Source organism: Caloenas nicobarica, chromosome 16 (assembly GCF_036013445.1).
Source record: "Caloenas nicobarica isolate bCalNic1 chromosome 16, bCalNic1.hap1, whole genome shotgun sequence".
NCBI classification, from domain to species: Eukaryota; Metazoa; Chordata; class Aves; order Columbiformes; family Columbidae; genus Caloenas; species Caloenas nicobarica.
In genome coordinates this window covers 93,198-108,016 of record NC_088260.1, presented here as the reverse complement: position 1 = coordinate 108,016, position 14,819 = coordinate 93,198, and the positions used below count along the sequence as shown (strand labels likewise).

Below are 14,819 nucleotides of genomic sequence, written 5' to 3'. Positions count from 1 at the left end.
TTCACTTGGACAGGGCTGGAATAAAAACATAAAAATATCTAAATAAAAAGAGAGAGAACATTCCCAAGTCTAGCAATGCAGCTCTCTTTTTACAGATCTTACATCCCTGTTATTTGGATTCCTTTCCAGGGGTCATCTGAGTGCAGGCATCCATAATCCTTTTGAGGCAGAGAGGCTGCCGTGTGGGCTACGCTGCTATTCCAAGCTGTAGACCTTGAGCGTGTAGCACAGACACAAATGTATGCTGATTTCTCATGTTTGTGTCTACTCTGTTCTTGGCCCAGCAAATTCTGACGATATGTCTTTGTTCCCTTATCTCAGCAACCCTGTGCTAGCAGGACCTGTTCACACAACACTTCATCGCTGTGGCTTAGCAATGACTTAGCATCTAGAATTAAGGATAAAACTTACAGCAGTCCGCTCATAAGTATTGTCAGCTCAGATCGGCGACCCTTTCAAGCTGTAGTTTTTATGAAGATTATGTTTTACATTTATGAGCTCCCTTTGTGAGCAGGCAGTGCGACTTTGTACGGGCACGGACAACTTCCCACACCAGGAGGCATGGAAGACTAGGTCCAAAAGCTGTCTAACTGCCCACTGAAAGTAAAAGCCATGAAGCCAAGCTTGCAGGTGGTGCACCAAGCCTGCAAGCATGGCCTCTGATGCCCCTTCCAGGGAACATCTAGCTGGTAAGCTGGCTTCCCAGCCACACAAGGCAGCTGGAGATAGACCAGGGATAGATTTAATGGAAGGATTAAGAAAGGACAGAAGGGTAAAAGGAACTTTGCTTCCTGCCTACTCTTTATTCCTTATATTACACTCTCTACAGCTCCACTTCTCACAGTTGCCACACAGCCCAGATCAGAGTTGTACCCCATTGCCACTGCGCATCAGGAAGGGGAGATGCAGGTGCAACTGTGCACATCCCTGAATGGACAAGCCAAGCCTCTTCCACAGTCACTGAGACATCTTTAAGAAAGCGAATATCCTGTTGTTTGTGTTGGGCTCCCTGTTGAAAAATTCCAGGTTTCCAAGATCTTTTAGCAAGTCCTTCCAAGGACTGGTTGTTACCTGCTGTACTGTACCATTTTGAGGGCTCTCGAAATGCTGAAGAAAACAGCACGTTTCGGTGGAACAGTGACATTTGTGAAGTTAGTGGATAGGACTTGTGTGTGTAATGGCAGCACTTTCTTAAGCAGTAGCCCCAGGCTGGGAAAGTCATTTATGGGGGGCGGGGGGAGGGGAAATAGAAACTTACTGTTTCCGGGCTGGCAGCAAAAATCATTTTTTGTGGGAAATGTAAGCTTAAAACCACTAAAATCCAGTAATTTCCATCCACTCTCACACACTGATGCATGGAAAGATAATTTACTGAATTAATTTCCTTAAATATGTAAGGCATCCTGATACCAAAAGTAACCCTTCCCGCCCAGGGAGACTATAGCGGAATGTCCCATAGAAGTGAATGTAGCTCTTAGCAGTTTCTGTTTTTCAAAACAGCTGGTGTGACCAAACTGAATCCAGCTTTAAACAGGGGGAGGGCATTGGCGAGATACTTTCAGTAACAAGGCCTTAAATCTTAGTTTATTTTCTGTACGCAAGAGTTTTCATCTGCAGACCTTCTGGTTACAAAACGTGGCTTTTCATGCTTTCCCAGCCTTCTCTTATGTGGAGTAGAAGTTGATTAAAGCCATTCTGAGCTATGTTGTTATATCAGACATGCCACAGTTACATTTGAGTGTCTCCCCTGTTTATAGAAATGAGTCAGGAAAGTAACATTTTAAGTATTTACCCATGCTAGAACAGACATGCTAAAAATTACTTAGGTAGAATGCTGTGTAAATGTTTCACATATATAAATAAAATGTGTAAGTAAGTAATATATATAAATAAAATATTAAGGCAGTCTTCAATAAAGCACATTTCTGAAGACCTGAATTCTAGTTCCATAGCCTGTATTTAATACGATTTTTTTTTCCCTCAGTGACTGTGAGAGGAGAGCTGGATGCCTGGGGCAGATTGCCATGTGCCAATAACAGAGCTATTTATATGTGGTTAGCACAAATATCTTTCCTAATGAAGTTTTTGCAGTCTGAGTGACACCACATAATAGAAATATGTAAGCAGAAATAGATGCAATAAGCACAGGGAATTGGAACATGGTGTTGTCAGTGGTTAGAGAAGAAGATCTCTGCTAGGGAAATATTTAGAAAAACATGTTTGTACTATAATAGCTGTAACTGAAAGCACCATGCATGGGCTTTGTACTGTGCAGAGAGTGCCACCCTCTGCTTCTACAGGGTATGAAGCCTTTCTCTCTCACTTGACTCTTATGCTAGTGCAATTCTCTCACACACAAAGTGAGTTACAAAAATACCCTGCTGGGTAGGTAAGTCTGCAAATGATCTGACATTCTCTGTTAATTTTAATTGTTAGCTCAGGTCTTTAATTTGGCATTATATGCCTTTTTATTTTGGCTAGAGCAAAGATGAATAAATTTGCCTTCCTCTTTTAGGGCAAGGCCCTGTGAGTTCCTGAAAAATACTATTTCTACTGAGGTCTGAGAGACCTTACTAGGAGAGAAGGTGGCACGACAGCTCCTGCACGCAGCCTGGTTGCAGGGTGAAAGAATGCTGTGGCTGGCTGTGGTTAAAGGACTCATTGCTGTACCTTCAGATTTTTATATTTGAAGAATACAAGAGTGCTCTGTGAGAGGAACTTGAATAGATTTTGGAATAAGCCGTGGGCGCTCTCTCTGCTGGAGACAGAGACTGCAGCTGATGATATATATCTTTCAGTAAGTAGGATTCTCTTTTTTGTTCAGGCAGCCTGTTCAAGCCTGCTGCAGCTTTGTGCCACGCTTGGGAGGTTGTCTCTAAACAAGTGGTTATTGCTGTAGCTGGCGGGCTTGGTGCTGTGGCAGACTTGTAAGTAAAAAAGAGATACTTTGGAGCTTTACCCAAGTAATAAATTGTCCTAGAGAGTTGGGATCAAAGTCAAGATTAGCAACTCATCCATTTTGAGTTCACTGTGGGAGGCAAAACTCTTAACTTTTTACATTCTTACACGAAAAGCAAAGCAACAGATTGAACAAAGATTAAGCATTCAAGTCTTCCTCACCGTATTGTCCTTGACAACTTCTGTGACGAGTACCCAGTGAAAGTCACTACTAAGGAATTTGAAACACACATTTGTATATGCAAGTTCTCAAGGGTTCCTCTCAAATCTCAGCAGAGACTCATTCTATTGACATCCCTTTTGGCTCAGCTCTCCTTCACCCATGCAAACCCTACATGTGGTTTACAAGCTCAATGCCGAACATGTGCATCCAGCCAGGAAGGTCAAACTTCAGGTAACTTTGGTGTTGAGCCACAGCCTGGGATTGGCCACTGGTGCAGACATCTGGCTCAGGCAGCATAATAGCAGGAGGCTGCTGTTCTCTAAATCCAAATATACTTTCGCCAGGTATTTGTGCGATCACCCACTGAGACTGTGTGAATTTGTGAACAGTAAAAGGTGTTTCATTCAGTAGAGCCTCTAAGAAGATTGCACTGAGTCCTTGATCACGCTCAACTAGTCCCTATTTTAGGTCGTCTGGCTTGCCAGCCTCTCTCAGACCCACGCCTGCCTGCATTTCCACTTGCAAAGAGTCCGCTTCCCGAGTTAGTTTGTAAAGTAATGTTTTGTAAAGTAATGTTTTCTTCCAAATCACACCTAGGGCACTACCTCTGCATAATCTGTGCAGGAAAACACCCACATACTGTCATTAGCAATCTGTCAGGAGCTTGGTTAACAGGTTTGCAATTTAACCAAGTTCGACTCACCGATGGTTTGGGTTTAACTATCTTGTTGACTTGCTGAACAGCCTCACGTCTTCCTAGAGAAACAGCTCAGTGGGTTCATGTTCATATCAAGGATAATTTGGACAAGTTGATAAAAGCAAAGAGGAATAGCTGGAAAAGCTGACTATGTATGTTTACCTGGCAATTATAATTTGGGTGATGTTAGAAGGCATCTTAATTATGAAAATAAAAATGTTCAGAGAAAAGGGGCAGTGATATGACCTTTCACAGAGACATCTGGTTTTCCAAATCCATTTACTAAACATTCTGGTCCATACGGATACTCTAGCAAGGTTAGGAGTGAAATCTACCCAACCAATAAACTCTCCAGCAAGCCCAAAATAATCCCAGTTTAACGAGATGAGCCACTATACTAACGGAAGAAAAAATCTAGAAAAGCAAAAACCACCAGTGTAAGTGTAGGAGGTAACAGGTGTGTGAAATACGACTTGACAATTCCCAGTATCCCAGAGGACTTGTGGGGTGCCCAATGCCGGAAAGATGCTGAAAACTTTTAAGGACTGATTTATGAGGAAAGGGCCATCAGGAGTGCTGAGACCAAGCCACGTCATTGAACTCCCTAGACTCTAATCCAGTAAATGGTTATGCTAATGCAGGAATGTGAATGATCTAGATAATGAAGGCTGCGAGGGGCACAACGCATTACACACAGACTTAATTTTTAATTTATGCAAGTCTGCTGCTGGCCTTGGGGTCCTGCACGGAGCCCGAAGGGAGCCGGCGAATCCCGCTCGCCCGGTCTGGCCCTGCCCCGCCGCGGGCTCCCCCCGAAACCAGGCCCCGCCGCTGCTGCCAGGCCCCTAGCAAAGGGGAAACCCGGCCCGGGTGCGGGCAATAAAAGCCGCTCCCCCTTCCCTTCCCTCCCTTCGTCCCTCCCGCCGCTCCCGGAAGAGTCCGTCCGAAAAGCCGCCGGCTCTCCAGCGGGCCTGGCGGCACTGGCCGCCTCCCCATTGCGCCAGGCCGCCGCAGCTCCCCGCCGAGGGGCGCAGGGCCCGGCTGTGCGGGGGCGGCGCGGCCGCGGGGCGGGAGCGGGCCGTGCCGCCCCCGGGCCTCAGCAGCGGCGGCGCCCGCCTGGCGGGGGAGGGAGAACCGCGTTGCACCGCCGCGCCCTCCCCTTCCCGGTGGAGGACAGCGCCACGTCTCGGGCAGGAGCCGGGCGCCAGGCGGGCGGCCCCAGGTCTGCGGGGGTCTCGCCGGGAAGGGTGGCGGCGGGGCGCGGGGGCGGCCGAGGCGGGGCGCCCGCCGGGGGGGGCGCGGCTCGGGGCGGCCGGGCTCTGCTGCAGGCCGCGGAGGCGCGTTCGGGGTTGCCCTCCCTGCCCGCGGCCTGCGGGGAGCCGTCCGGCCCGGCTACGTGGGCTGCGGCCCGCGGGCTCCGGCTGCCTCTGCCGGCGCCCCGGCGAGGTGTCCCGGCTCCTGCCCAGGGACCCCGCGGGTGTGTCTCGTCGGGCGGCGCCCCCAGTTTGGGAGAGGACTCCGTTGCCCTCCTAGTTATTGGTGTTTTAAACAAAATGGGTTGTTTTCGTACAACTCATTTCTCTGTGAGGCTACTGCTGGGTTCCCGTGTGTGCGCGCGCGTGTCTGCCTGTGCTCGGCACGGAGATACAAAAGGCCTTTGAAGCCAGAACACTCTAACCTGTGATGTTTGGGAGTGGGTTGCACAGGGGAAAGCTGTTCTTCGTGACCCTGATTATTCAAAGATGTTTTATGACAAGAGTAACAAACCATCTAATAATGTTGGCTGGATTTTGCCACAGTGTAAGCAGTGTCAATTGTGCTTGCCTTTTGTCTGTAATTCCTCTTTGAGACCTGTCGTGTAGTATCTTTTTGCCATACAACAGCTTCCAGAAGTTTTATTGTACAGAAGAGCTTTAAAAATCAATAACAAATCACAGTGAAGGTATTAATCTGTCTGTTTGGTGGAGGTTTCTCTCTTAGAAATGTACTTCAGCTTTCTGGCTCCTTCACGGTTCACCTACATGACGGTCACCTATATAATCATCTAGTCCTGTGTATCCTGAGTTGTTAGCAGCTTCGGAAACATTTTGGAGGTGTCTGGTGGTGTTGCTGGGTGACCGGGGCAGTTTGGTACAGTAGAAGTCAACACAAGTACTGTCTAGAGATATGGAAGGAATGTTGCTCAAAATGTTTACGTTAATGTAAAAATGCAATTAAAATATCCCTGACTTGACATTCTCTCCTCATTCCCTCCCTCCCTTTTTTTTTTTTTTTTTTAAACTGGCGATTTCTTAAGTTTCTTTTGTAAATAGGAACTATAACATTTTGTAGTCTAAATTCAGCTGCCAGTAACTGTTTTAACAAATTTGAAATATTCAAAATTACTATTTCCAACAGCTTCTATCGTATTGTATTAGTCAGCTGGGTCCATACCCCAAAGTAAGATCTGAATGCCTGGAGAATCATTTGTAAATTCTATAAACTGTGTTTGGAAATCCTCCTCTTGACTTGCCATAGAAGAAGGCAGCATTGAACTGCAGCCCAGGCCACGTTCTGACTGTCAATACAGGCTGTAATTAGTAGTTCAGGCTCTGTATGGTGATACATACCGGTTGCTCTGCAGACAAGTAAACAGTAATGATGTCGTTTAATTAAAAAAAATAAATCTGAATTCCATGCTGCATTCTAACTGAAGTTATTGAAACTTAAATGGCAGGATGTCCTCGAAAGGAAATATGTTATGAAAATCCAGACTGTAGTTTACAGGGCAAAATGCTACTTTGAATACTGGCTCACTTATTAAAGCAGAGGCCAAAGAGGCATTTCCATTAAAAAGGACAGTGATCTTAAATCAGTTGTCTGGCTGAATATTATCTTGTTGCATCATTATGCTGGTGTGTCAATGCTACTAAAAAAAGTAAGTTCTAAAAAAGCTGTTAAATAGATCGCTACTTATTCACAAAAGCTGGATACCTGTTGTGTTTCATTGTCTCTGTTATTACCCCATGTCCTGTTTCTGTTTGTTGTAGTTGGGCTGGTGGGTAATCTGTGGGCACTGTTTGCTTTTTAACTCATTTTCAAAGCTCTGAGAAATGTTTGTAAATGTACTACGTTTTGCTTCTAGAGAATGCAGCTCCTTGGTGATTACAGCTTTGCCCGCAAGCTGTTTTCATGATCTCCTGGAATTACCGGCTGCGTGCTGCACACCAACAGCTGTAAAGCTGTAGACAGCTGTGCTCCTGTGGAACATCTCGATGCTGTTGTTGCTGATGGAGAGAAACAGGACTTGGTAGTTCACTTGGCGGAAAATTATTTGGAAGAAAAACTTTCCAGGGATCTGGATTGTTTCTACCATGGACTCCTCATCTGTCCAGCAGGACATTCACTTGGACAACAGAAGCAGTAATGGGGCCTCTAGCAGTTCTGAAGAACTTCTGGATCGTAACGCCAAGTCAGATTTGCCAGTTACAACAGATGAAATTAACAGTAAGTTACTTCATATGCACCAAATTGTTTCCTGCTCTTACCTAGGCTTCTCTACAACTACCTATTTTGTTGTTCAGGTGATGCTGAAGGACTTTTTTTCTTGAGGTCAGGAATTTCTTGTACAGCAGTTTTAAGCAAGCTTGAAGGTTATGGCTCTCTGTATGGCAAGATTCTCTTTTGTTTTAAAACTTATTCTTTCGAAACGAAACCAAACTCTTAAGTACTATTGGCTATCAGTTGGGTATGTGCTGCTCAGGGCGTTAATCTGTCTTCTGATAGTGTTTCCAAGAGTATATACCTGAAATTACTGGAACTAATAATTCTGCAGTTACTGTTGTGGAGTAAGATCATCACTGGAGTATTTATTCTGGCAAAATAAATTTTCCTAATAAATCGATTAGGTAAAAATCCAGATGTACTCCAAGTCTCTCTAAACTGCCATTTATGGAAGAGAAATGTTGGCATGTACTGTCCAAATTATCTCAAAATAACTTTTATCAGTAGACAAGCTCTAAAATAAATTAATTGTGCAGCTGTTTACAAGAAACTTAAGAGACCGCAGGTCCGAGTAGGTCACAGAATCAGACTTAGGTTGGAAGGGACCTCCGTGGGTCATCTAGTCCAACCTCATGCACAGAGCAGACCTAGTTTTGAAGCTGGATCAGGTCGCTCAGAGCCTTCCCCTGTTGAATTCTGAAAATCTCCAGAGAGGGAGGTTCAACAGCCTCTCTACACATTCCGCTATTTAACTGCTTTCCTTGGGAAAATCTTCTCCTTGAATTGCATTGAAATCTGTGTTTCCCCTACAGGTAACTGAAGATATGTTGGTATATAAGCATGTAGTGGTAGATGGGTGGAGGGAATGTAAATGTTGCAGCCGTGTAGATACATGAAAGTACACAGGTTCCTTACGTAAAAGGAGGCGATCGCGTGATGAAGTTGTTGGCCTTCCACCCTCCTTTCCTACTGCAGATTTGTCATCTTATCGCGTACAGGAAAGTGGAGGCTTGAGACTTTATTTGCAGTTCTTACACTGCGTGTTATCAAACTGGCAGAGTGTAGTTATATGATGATTCATTCATTTTTGACGAAGTTGGAGATCACACATTCCAGTCTTCTGTATTGGACCTCATCCAAACGATTGAATTGTGGCTTACAAACAGATAGTCTCTTTACTGTTTTCAGTTTAACTGCATCTCCTCCTCCACTGTTCTAAAAAGACCGCGGTTGTAGTGACGCTACTGCAATTAAATTACTTTAGTTCAAGGCAGCGTTTAGATTCTGAGTGTCTTATGGCCTCAGGAAGTTGCCAGGAAACTGTTCCTCCAGAATTTTGCTCCAGCATCTCTTATCTATATGTACCACTCAGAGTTATGAAGATAAAAATGTAAATAAAGTATAAACCTGATACAGGTTTCCAAAAGACAGGCAGAAGCAATGTTTCTGAATATGCGAGGTATCTTTTTGGCTTCTTGTGGCTGTTCTTGGCACTAACGTTTATTTTAAGTTTGGTTTTGACTATCTTTTAAAATGCCTTAAACTCTAATTTTGGTCAGTCATTAAAAAAGAAGTCACATCCTCTGTCCTTCTTTGCATCCCTTCCATTGTGCCTCCAAGTGTTTTTGTGACCATGCGGTGAACTAAATCAGAGAACTGATTTAGGCTAAAATGCCCTGAAAAGGTTGTGTGTGTGACAAATAAGATACTCGAAAGTGTTTTAATTAAAATCTTAGAGAGATGAAGTGTTTTGGCCGCCTAAGGCCGAAAACTTTTTACCCACATTCAGTTTCCTTATTCAGTTTCCTCTGAGCTGGTTCACTGTGCTGACATCTGTGATGGCTTAAGGGAGGATGCACCACAGAGGTGGGAACAAATGGTTGGGAGTGGAAATTTATCTTTTCCTCTTTAAAATACTCTAAAGTGAAAGTCGACTGTACTTGAAATGTTTTGCTTTCTTTGATGACAAAAGGGAAAACAGTCCTTTCTTCCTACCTGTAACTTGGTTTATTTAAGTTCAGGATGCACTTTGATGTTCTCCACATACATGAATGACAATAGCTTTATTCTGGAATTGTTTTGCTTTCAGAATTTTGTAGTGATTCATTATATGGGGGAAAAAGTTTAACAGCAATATGTTAATGGTCTGGTCTAAATCAATAACTGAAGTTTTATTTAATTGTTGTAGTCAACTTCCTGGTTACAGAATAATTCTGCATATGAATCTTAGAAACATTTAGTTTTGGGAGTATCTGTTTCTCAGGTCTGGTTTGTTGTGTTGCGGGGCCGGGGGGGAGGTGTGGGGTGTGGTTTCTTCCTTTTTTTTTTTTTTTTTTTTTTTTTCTTTTCTCCCCCCATCATCTTTGACCAGACTTTAAAAAAAGAAAAAACAACAAACTGCTTATTCAAGTCTGTAGCTCTGAGAGAAGGGATAAATAGAAAGAGGAAACTTGATTTTTTTTTTTTTTCCACTTGCAAATACTTTGTGGCCATAAATGTTAAATATTTTCAAACATCTTTTTGGAAAAAAAAAGGAATCTTCCATGTTATTCCAATGAGTTCCAGTTACTCCAGTGATACATGATGTGGGAATGAACAGAAAGACAGTGGCCCTGCTCATTTGAGATCTATAATAATGCATTTTAAGTTAGAAACATGGTTTTGTTCCAACAGCAGCTTCATAAATGTAATGCGCCCCCAACTGAGTGAAGTAGAAATGTATGACAAATGCAAAGCATAAACCTGGGAAGTGTTGAATTAGGTTTTGAAGATGCATTTTTCCTGATGGAAAAGAAAAATCAAATCACAGAATCATAGAATGTCCTAATAAGTGGGGATAAATTTTGTGTTAAAGTGGTGCTTGAATTGCCTTTTAATTGGTAGATTTATTATTTTGATATGTGAGCTTTGCTACTGTACTCTTGATGAAGATGTTCTATTTGAAAAATTTAAATTCAGTTTAAAATTGAGAAACTCTGCTTGGCCCAGGCTGGAAGTCAGGATGGTGTCTGCTTTCGCTGGGTGCCCGGCAGCATAGCAAATAGCTGAATCATTCGGCACAGGCCCACAGTTCCTGAATCTTATTTGTAGTAGGTTGCCACTCGGTGTGACACAGATCATGTTGCTTAAACTCAGCGTTTCGTACTTCTAAACCTAACATGATTTAAAAACCCATGTGAGGTTTTGAAGATATTTTACGATTGCTTTTGAGGTCTTGCTTGAAGGCAACGTAGTAAAGCAAATGAAAGGTACTTGTTCTGGTATTTTTAAATGAAGAATCAGCAATCCTTTATGAATTTCCTCCTGCCAGATGCTGTCACTTGCAATTTCCATATTCTTCCAGTCTGAAGGCAATAGCGATGGCATTGTATTTCGCTGGAGATGTGAAGATAAATGTGGTGGCTTAGAGTGTAAGTCAGTGAAACTTTCTTTTCCAGCTACCATCATTGATGTCAACGAAGTGCCAAATGAAGAGGGAAGTCTGGAGATATACAGCAAAGTGGACACCTATCAGAATGGGCCAGAGTCGCTCTTCCCCGACTCTCCTGTATCTTTTAACCCCACCAGCAATGCGCAGGGTCAAGAGTCGTCCCCAGGTGTGACTGGTTTCCATGACAGCCTAAGGAAGTCTCAGGGAACTAGTGCTGAGGGCATAGTTCTTAGAAAAGAAGCTTTGCAGTCTCTCAAACTAAGTCTTCCCATGCAAGAAACTGAATTGTGTAAGCATCTGTTTACGGTGGTGCCCCTGCTTTCTCCTGCTGCATAAAGCTTTTCACTCTGAGCCTGGCTCTAGAATTCTATAACATCATTTAAGCTTGGACTAAACTTCATTTTTGCAGTAAGCTTTTACTTTGAACGACAATTCATTTTGTTTCAGTAAACCACCATCTGCTACAGCTAAGGCACGTGCCCTACCATTTAAAAATTGTTCTTATGCTGGAGGGCAATTTATGCTTTCTGGGGCTGAAGCTATTCTAATCTTCTTGATTATTACGAGTGACAGGTGACGTTAAAAAAAAGCACAGCAGAACCAGGTGATTTTAAGCTAAGTAGTAAAGGGGAGAAGGGAAGAGCAATAATGGTGAGAGAAGGGAGAAGCCTTTATATTAAGGTGTCTACTACTGCAGGAGTTCTCTGAAATAATGTTTTGAAAAAGCCTGCTGCTATGGGAAGGATTTAATGTGAGTTAACAAAAAGAAAGAAAATCTATCTAGGGAACATCTTTTTCTGACCTCTAGGGAATGAGTGGACTGCGTAGGTCTGTCTTAGTTTTATAATTGCAGTGCTGTTGGAAGTGCAGGACAAGTGAGATTAAATGACAGCAATAGTTTCGTTCTTGCTGTGTAATCTCTTGTCATATACACATGGAGGAACTACAGCATTTGCAAATTGAGCAATGGAAATACACAGGCTTTATCAATTCTTACAGAGGGATATATTAGAAGAGGGTATTCTGAGGTGCATGCTAACGGGCTTTCCTTGCGTTCCTGGCTTAAGCATGAAGCATGTTGCTGATGGGAGATGGGGCTCTTTCCTTTTGCTTTGGATTTGCCTGTGCGAGAGTTTTCTCTTTGACTGTAAAGATGTATTTCACTTACAGGCTCAGTAGAGTCTTCACTCCCATTGGAGAAAGAAGAACAAATAAGACTTCAAGCCAGAAGACGGCTAGAAGAACAGCTCAAACAATACAGAGTGAAGAGACATCAAGAACGCGTGAGTACCGCACAACAGTGTGTTGTTGAGCAGCTTAAAAACTTTATCCTTTCTGTGCTCTAAATTACTGTTTTCTCTGCTTTGAACATTCAGTAGCTTTCTCAAATGTGAGAAAGTGTTGTGGTTTTTTTTTCTTCTGGACATGCAAAATTTCGTTCTCTGTTACCTCATGGGTAATGTACCATTTGGTGCTACTTACAACAGGGGGAGGAAAAAACAAACCCAAACCTTAAGTAACCTGAATGATCGATTTTTTCCTATATTTTTCGCTTAGCTCTTGGAGTCTACCTTGATCATTTTCAACATACATATACTGAGCCTTGATGGGGTTGATTGCTGATGGAATTTACCTTGTTTATGAGATGGTGCATATATTTAAATATTAATGTAAAACTGCAGAGCTTTACCTATGGAGTTCTACAGCAAAATGAGTCTTTGCTAGTTCAGTCATAGCATTCTGGAATTTATTGTTGACTCTTGACTTCTTTTTGTTTATTCAGTCTACATCCAAAACCCGTCCCTCCAGCACCCTAGATCCTGAGCTGATGTTAAATCCAGAAATCTTGCCAAGAGCTAGCACTGTAGCAATGACGAAAGAATACTCCTTTTTGCGGACCAGTGTCCCTAGGGGGCCAAAACTGGGTAGCTTGGGACTTCCAGCATCCTCAAAAGAGAGAAGAAGTGCAAAATTGAAGCCCAGTAAGATCCGATCTTTGGCCGACTACAGAACTGAAGAATCAGGCTCTGGAGACGCTACTGGGAATTTTGTGGCTACCGATTTATCTAGTGGGACTCTGAAGCAAAGCAGAAGTGGTCCAGCATCAGTTGTTTCTGAGATTAGTCTGCCCTCTGACACAGATGATCGAATAGAGAATTCCTCCTTGGCAGGAGATGTCATTTCAGAGATAGATGGGAGTGAAGCAGGAATGAGGCTGGATGGAAACGAGAGTGACAGCTCTACCTACAGCAGCGTGTCAGGAAGAGGGCTGTATAACAGCTCACAGAATGCAGAAGTCAGGCAGGGTATTCCATATACAATAAATGGTCAGAAGATACATCCTGATGCAATGGGGCAATTTCCTTCCATCAGTGAGGTGCTACGGGCTGCAGCAGTGGAGCGTCAAGCCCAAGAGCAAGAAGTTAATGGGGAAGTACGGAGCAGGAGAGAGAGCATTTCTAGCAGGTAAGAGAGATCACTGTACAGTGAGGCCATTGTTAAGCATTATACTTTATTAGAATAGGCAGCTTATGACTCTTACCCTCTACTAACTTTTTAAAACTTATATTCATTGTGATCAAATCTGTTGTTAACATACAGATTCTGAAAGAAACTGAAAGGTCACATCATTTGAGTACCTATTTACAAAGTGTCTGTTTAGAGAAAGATGTCTTTAGCACTAATAGTGTGTGTTAAATGTTCTGCTAGCACCTGCTTCGATCTGCATTTGCTTGGGAAAATCACTGAATCACTGATGTGGCATTGGTCTTTAAAGTCTGGAAGTGTAGACCTGACTGACTCAGTGATATTTGTTATAGTCCTTTTCCTGATCTACACACATACCTTTTAGACCTCAAATAGTTGTGAAAGGCCAAGAGTCTTGTCCTACATGCTCTTATCCTCTTCAGCTCTTTAGAATGAGATTTATGGTACATATTAAACTGTGATCCAGGAAGTGAGTGTGTAACTGGTGAAGCCCTTAAAAGTGCAGTTGGTTTTTTTTATCAGTTGTCTGGAGATACATGTTTTATCTAGCACACATGCTTTATTATAGCACACATGCTAACTTAGAAATTTCCCTTTTTTTTTCCCCTTCTTTGGAATGAAGTGTGATGCCCCCAGATGTTAAGGTAAAATCAGTTGTTGACAGTTATTCCAGCTTAGACTTAATTCTTATAGGAATGAGAGGGAGGAGAAGATCTTGCCCTTTTTCTCGAGCCTCCTGGCTGTACATCAGGGAAGGAGCATAAGGAATCCCTTATACCAAATACCTGTTCTTCTATTGCAGCAGCTCTTGGTATTTCTCAGGCACTTTGATATTAAAGCAGACATTGCAGACAGTAGTTGTGGAAATTTTGTGCTCTCATTTGTCTGCCTGTAAAGGGATATGCAGATACAGAATACAGTGAAGTCAACCATTGCACTTGTATAAAATAGCGAACATTTGGCTGCCACACTAGATTGTAGTCGCTGCAAGTATAGGAAACTGATGTATAAAACCTTAGCATTAATAAAATTTCTTTATCTCTTTGGGTAATAACTATGTTCTGGATCCATCATAAGGCCAGAAAAAATGTCCAAATTCTAGGTCACATGTGGAGCCTGAGTACCTCTTAATTTCAGCTTCACTTTTCTTCCAACGAGGTGACTGTTGTATTCTAACCCTTGAACTGTCTATGTGCTGTCTCTGTCTCCAGTGTTTCTATGGAAAGCTCTGTCGCAGGAACTCATGATGAAATGTTGCAGGTTCTGAAGGAGAAGATGAGGCTTGAAGGGCAACTAGAAGCGCTCTCACTAGAAGCTAATCAGGTAGAAAATGGATTTAAATTTCTGTATTTAACAAATTATAGTAGTATGTTAATTTTCAAGAGCCTCCTGCTCATTACGTGGGAATTGTGTTTTAACAAAATATTGCTGGATAAGGTTATATGTTAGGAAGCTAATGCATAAAACTTGACAAGTACAAGGATGCTTAGGAGGAGAAATATAAAGTTAGTAAAGTCCTTCAAAGGCTTTAAATTTTTTTTTTAATAGTCAAATTAAAGGAGAGTCGATAAATCCAGAGTAATGCTAGCTATGTCCATATA

At 42.7% G+C, this 14,819-nt stretch overlaps 1 protein-coding gene across 2 annotated transcripts in view; it reads left to right on the top strand.

The window, feature by feature from the left end:
- The first annotated feature begins 4,853 nt into the window (after positions 1-4,853).
- GOLGA3 (golgin A3) overlaps positions 4,854-14,819 on the top strand; it is a 29,706-nt gene continuing 19,740 nt past the window's right edge. The window contains exons 1-6 of one of the 2 annotated variants that reach the window (XM_065646186.1): positions 4,854-5,040; positions 6,943-7,304; positions 10,739-10,897; positions 11,902-12,014; positions 12,515-13,197; positions 14,430-14,541. In XM_065646186.1, coding sequence (XP_065502258.1) covers positions 7,172-7,304; positions 10,739-10,897; positions 11,902-12,014; positions 12,515-13,197; positions 14,430-14,541 — 1,200 coding nt within the window. In that variant the 5' untranslated portion in view covers positions 4,854-5,040; positions 6,943-7,171. Of the gene's footprint in view, positions 5,041-6,942; positions 7,305-10,738; positions 11,021-11,901; positions 12,015-12,514; positions 13,198-14,429; positions 14,542-14,819 lie in introns of both variants that reach the window. The other variant, XM_065646185.1, reaches the window with a different exon arrangement.